The 5,701-nt window shown below is 38.9% G+C and overlaps 1 protein-coding gene across 1 annotated transcript; it reads left to right on the forward strand.

The window, feature by feature from the left end:
- Nucleotides 1–266: 266 nt before the first annotated feature.
- On the forward strand, nucleotides 267–4,041 carry LOC145897934 (mitochondrial thiamine pyrophosphate carrier-like). The gene is made up of 7 exons (XM_082986385.1): nucleotides 267–360; nucleotides 1,548–1,612; nucleotides 1,785–1,931; nucleotides 2,073–2,255; nucleotides 2,494–2,665; nucleotides 2,743–2,834; nucleotides 3,030–4,041. Exons 1-7 carry the CDS (start codon nucleotides 267–269, stop codon nucleotides 3,234–3,236), a joined length of 960 nt encoding a protein of 319 aa, XP_082842511.1. The 3' UTR covers nucleotides 3,237–4,041.
- The last annotated feature ends 1,660 nt before the right edge of the window (nucleotides 4,042–5,701 follow it).

Here is a 5,701-nt window from a genome sequence, read left to right on the forward strand (position 1 = left end):
GATGAAAAAGCAGAAGCCATAATATCGTACTAAAGCGTTACACAGCTTTATTCCGTTGCAAAGTTAAGAATGACTCAACAGGTCTACGCAACAGCAGCAAAAGAGAAACGCGGCGAAAAAGGCAATTAATCCGCTTCGCTAAAATGCGGTAAAGTGAGCGCTACATAACCCCCCGCCAGAAGCGGACAACAAAATTTACAAACAAAAACGGGCAGGAGGGCGAGTAATGCGACCAGAGCGCGTGCGTTGAATAGAGTCTGGTGATAATGTTGGTTGCCCGTTGGATGGAACTCGACCCTGTTTGCAAGGCCTTCCTCGACGCGGTGGTTGAGCCGTTTGGACCGGTTGTGTCAGGTCGACGTGGGCAGGCGTCCACCGAAGTCCAGCGTGAACGTTTTGTGTGTTTTTGCTATGACCCGGTATGGCCCTTCATACGGAGGTGTCAAAGGCGGGCGATGCTTGTCTGTGCGCAAGAAAGTGAAAGCTGACGATTTTTTCGCCGCGTTTCTCTTTTGCTGCTGTTGCGTAGACTCGTTTTGCCGGCCGTCGCAGCAGCCAAAGACGGTCGGCTTGCTCGTTTCCCCGAAACGCACATGGAGGACAACACTGACGTGCGTTTTTACCGAAACGACGGTGGTAAAAGAATAATTTTTGAGCGTTTCTTACTTGTTGTGGTGTAGTAGTACTGAACTTCGAGCGTCGCACCTTTAATACCGCGTATTCCTCGTCTTTTCTACTAGCCAAGAGCAGAACATCCGCCTGTTGCGCTAAACTGCGAGCACAAGGAAAATCCTTTCCAGCCAAACCCGTGCGTACGGCAGCGGGCATCTTCTCCAGGAATAATTCTTTGAACAAAAAACAAGGTTCCTCACTCCCAAGCAACGCCAGCATTTCGTCCATTAGGGCAGTTGGCAGCCGGTCACCCAAAGTTGGCATGTGGAGTAATTGTTGAGCTCTTTGTGAAGGTGTTAAAGTAAAAGTAGTCAGCAATCGCTCCTTAATTGCTGCATACTTGTCTTCATGCGGCGGTTGTTCAAGTAAATCAATCAAATCAAAAAAAAATCAATCGATGCAAGTTTCGATTCGATTGGTAGTTTGCTTGTGACGTCACAATGTTTCGTAAATCGTCCTTGTTCTAAACGACACTAGGTGTCGCACAATGGAAATATATCTTTAAACTTGACTTTGGTGTAAAGTAGATGTTTATACCTTTCTGACGATGCCACAATGGACTCTATTGGACCTGTGGTTTTTGCTATATGATCCTGACAATTTGCAGTGGTGAAAAGAGTACATATTGTTTTTTTTTTTTTTTTCGTAATAACTACGGTCCACATTGGCGTGTTTGCTTAAGAGGGCATTTAATAAATCAGTAATAGTCATACGACGCAATGCAGGTTACTTGTGAGACTTTTAAATTTTCATCAAACAACACTTTTGTTTTGTGGCTGTTGTACCTTACAGAGTATGCTATTGCAGTTCGTTGTCGGGCGTAGCGCGTATCGAGAGCAAAATTTCAAAGTCCTCTAAATTTTGTTACGTCATAGCTGATGACGTCATTTTTGGTATGGTGACTCGTAAGGTGTCATTTAACATTCGTGTGAAGTTTCAGGTTTGTAGTGCTAGGGATAGCTGAGATATTAGGTGTGGTGCTAAAAGTACACCAGCCCCAAAAAATGAGTGTGCACTGTCTGCAGTTCATTTGAAAGTAATATGTTGCTCTGATATGGGACAAATTGGGAAAACAGGATTTATGCTCAAAAAAGTAAAATTGATTTTTGTAGCTACAACCAGAAAAGCATGCCCATAAGCTAAAATATACAGGAATAACACAAGCCATCAAAACAATATGGAAGGAAGAGGGGTTGTTTGCATTTTGGAAGGGACATGTTCCTGCACAATTTCTTTCTATGATATATGGTGGAATGCAGGTATTATGTCATGATATTATGCATGTTTTTTTAATTCAAATTGTTTGCAGAAGGTTATTTAATTGGGTTTGTTATTGTAATCATCAAAATATTAGCTTTTGCGTTACTGCTTGTTTAAATAATTGAACTGTGTTTTTGTAGTTTGGATCATTTCAATACTTTACGAAGTTTGCAAATGCCGTTTATCCACACACCAAGGATGATTATGTTGAACGAGCAGTTATACATTATGGTTGTGGCAGCCTCTCGGGTGCAGTAGCTACTTTTACCGCTCACCCTGTGGATGTTTTGAGAACAAGATTCGCTGCACAAAAAGAACCAAAGGTACTTTGTACCTCCCAAGTTGCTAATATATTTCAATAAAGTAAAATTCCATAAAAAGAATTGTGTTTGCCAACTTTTTTTGCAGGACATGTGACAAAATGTTTTTCACCAGAAAGTAATGTAGGACATAATTTTCATTTGAATATGGCATTATGTCAAACTTGCTCTAAATTCACAATGTAAATGACCCATCAAGGTACCCATTATCTGTTTTATTAGTATTTTTTGTGTTGCTTAGGTTTACAAAAGCGTTGTGGTTGCTGCCACTGACATGTGTCACAATGAGGGCCCCAGAAGTTTCTATAAGGGACTTACCCCTGCTCTGATCCAAGTTATGCCGTACTCAGGAATTCAGTTTGCTGCATATTCACTGCTTCAAACACTGTGGCGCAAATCATCGCTCAAAGAAGGTATACACATATATTTTGAAATATGATTGACATGTATAGCCACCAAAATTGTTGTATGGGTAATGGGTTAATTACAGGTGCAATTGCGAATCTGCTTTGTGGCTCAGGAGCAGGAATTATTGGCAAAAGTACAGTTTATCCCCTTGATGTGACCAAAAAGCGACTACAGGTAATGTTCTATTTTGTTTTTGCTTTTAATGTGCCATTATATTAGCAAAGCAGTTAAACAAGCCTATACAGACTCTACAGAAGTAGCGTACAGTTAAATTTTGTTAATTTTAGTTTACAAATTCCAGTCACAGCACACACAACATTTTTTCTTCATAATAACGTTTTTCTTTAAAACATAGTTTTGCTTCAACAGGTCCAGGGGTTTAGCAAGGCTACAGTTAGTGATGTGATAAACTACAACAATTTTCGTCACTGCGTCAAAAGCATCTGGAGGCAAGAAGGTGTCAGAGGTTTTTACAAGGGCCTCAATGCTGCCATTCTTAAGTCCTGTGCAACGTCTGGTTTAATATTTTTCACATATGAATTGATTAGTGACTATTTAGCTGGTCATAACCACTAGGAATCGATTGGTTTTAAAAAAAACTTATGATTGTCCATCGTTTTTTTAGTTTTAGGTAAGTTTTATTTACAATCAAGACAGCTTCACTGAAAATTAGCCCCTTGAACAAATATACACGCAAAATTAAGCTTTTACCTTCGAAACAGATTGGTGTATGTTTCTGATAATAATTTTTGACTTGATCCACTGCCTCGGTATTCCGAACTATTAACAACACAACTCTTGTTTGTCTGACTTGAATTTGCTTCATGCATGAATGTAACCTGTTATCTGCCTGCTTGTACTCGTGGGAGCTTGGGAACAACTTTGTTTTTGTCGTCGATATGTATTTTGCCATTTTTTCGAAATTGCTATGCATAATATCATTACCGCTCATATGCACCTTAAGCTTTAATGTTTCATTGCAAAGCCTGGAAAAACAGAAGTTTTGTTAAAAGGCGTAAGACTAGTTGAGTGTCCCAATTTTGAGCTCACTCATGTGTCTTCCAGGGTACATAGTTTATCAAATCCTGTATTGAATATCCCTATGTATCACCACTACTTTGCAGCCAGACAAATGCTTTGCTTGTTGCAATAATTTCAGGCCACACAAATTATACATCGTTTTCATTTGTATAGACCAAGTGCCTTGCCATGACGGTTTTCTGCCATATTTCAAGCCAAAGGGCATGACGTGATCTGTTAATATATTCTCCTGATTATCAAGTTTAATGTAGAATGTTTGCGCTGACGATAAAAAATCCGTTTACTGTTGGTAGTGATGTAAAAAAGACTACCTGAATAATTATTAGGGTGCGTGGTTTCTAAAAGTGTAGCAAATGTTTTTGTTTTTGACGCGTGTGCTTCTATATTGTTATTTTTGGTTATGTATAAGCACTGTTTTATTGCCTATTAGTGGTTAAAAAATTAAAAAAAATACAGTTTGGTTTATATTCTGTCTTATTTTCCCGAAAATTTTTCAGTGGTGATAGATTATGAAGTCCTCATAACACCGCTAAGGCATATCAAATTTAACATGCCTTATGTTGAGAAATTGACACGCCTCATAATAGCTTCTATTTTTCGGCAGTTTATTATTCCTTTGGAAACATTTTAAAGTAGTTTCGTAACCTAAAAACCGGTGCTTTGAGAAAAAATGTACTCTTTTAACAAAAGTTGTAGCACGTCATCGAATGGTTCGAAATATCAAGATATTTCATTGCACGCCAGTGATAATTTAAGGCAGCATACCAACATAGCGTTACCGCAACGATGAAACGAGCCCACAATGTTTTAAGTCAATTGTTTGTATTGTTTTGGCAAAGCAAAGCGAGTGCAATGTTATAAGGACAAAATGTTTGTAAAGTGTCGTATACATGTCCGTGAACTAATAATCTCTTTATCGTAATCTCTGGCAGGTGCTGGACATTTGTTCTTAGATGATACCAAGTCGTACATTCTCCTTACTCGTGGCTAAAACCGACTTGAATCAGGGTCAAATGACCTTGGGTGTTGTAAGTAACAAATTACTGTCGCCACACAACACATGTATGTACTATAAAAGGCCCAAAGCGTATAACTATATTATGACCGAGAGTTAAAACCAAAGTCATTGTAATCACGCGTTCAACGCATGTCCAAGTTGTGATGTCCAATAAAACGACATGGGAAAAAAGAAGAACTCATTTCCGGTTTAGGTCAATTCCTGATCGGACAATTTAGTAGGAAAAACCTGCCGAGCTGGTGGCAGGTGAAAAAATTGTAGCCGGTAGAAGCAGCCACATTATAGATGTGTTATTAACCATGTAATTTGGGCAATGAAGTCATATAGGTAACTTAGGCAACCAAACTAACTATGTAAATCAAGTTAAAATAATTACAGGCATTTCTTTGGCAAATAATAAATAAGGTTAATTTAAACACAAGTACTACTTTCGCAAATGATAAACAAAGCTAAAATAAACACAACTACTTTTAGTTATTCTGAAAACAAAGTCTACCTATACATAAATAACCTATTAGGGCACTTAGTTAATTAAGCTATATAAATAACTGACGTAATCGACCAAATCGGCCACCTTCAACTTGCATTCCAGTTGCGCAACAACTCCAAATAAGGCATCAATACGTGTGGCCAACCGCAGACTATATAAGCAGAGCGACTAGCGCCTGCAAAATCAGTGTGTTTTAACTGTTGCTGTGTCAGGGTCTAGGCTGTTGGTTCTGCTTTAGTACACTGTATAGGAGCCCCAATTGTACTGTACTGTACTTGGATTTATTCGTTGGATTATATCAATAAATGGATTTATGAACAACTTTGGACTGGCTTGAAGCTTGGTGGATGTATGTGTTTAGTCGGGAGTTAGACTTTTTAGAAGACGCACAGACTTGTGTAAAGGAGTTCTTTAACTCCAACAGTAAACCTTGAGATAGAGAAGGCAAGTTGCCTACGAGGCCGAGTTGCCAACGAGACTCAGTCGGATTCC

The sequence above is a fragment of the Ascidia mentula genome, chromosome 4, assembly GCF_947561715.1.
Source record: "Ascidia mentula chromosome 4, kaAscMent1.1, whole genome shotgun sequence".
In the NCBI taxonomy this organism is placed as follows: Eukaryota; Metazoa; Chordata; class Ascidiacea; order Phlebobranchia; family Ascidiidae; genus Ascidia; species Ascidia mentula.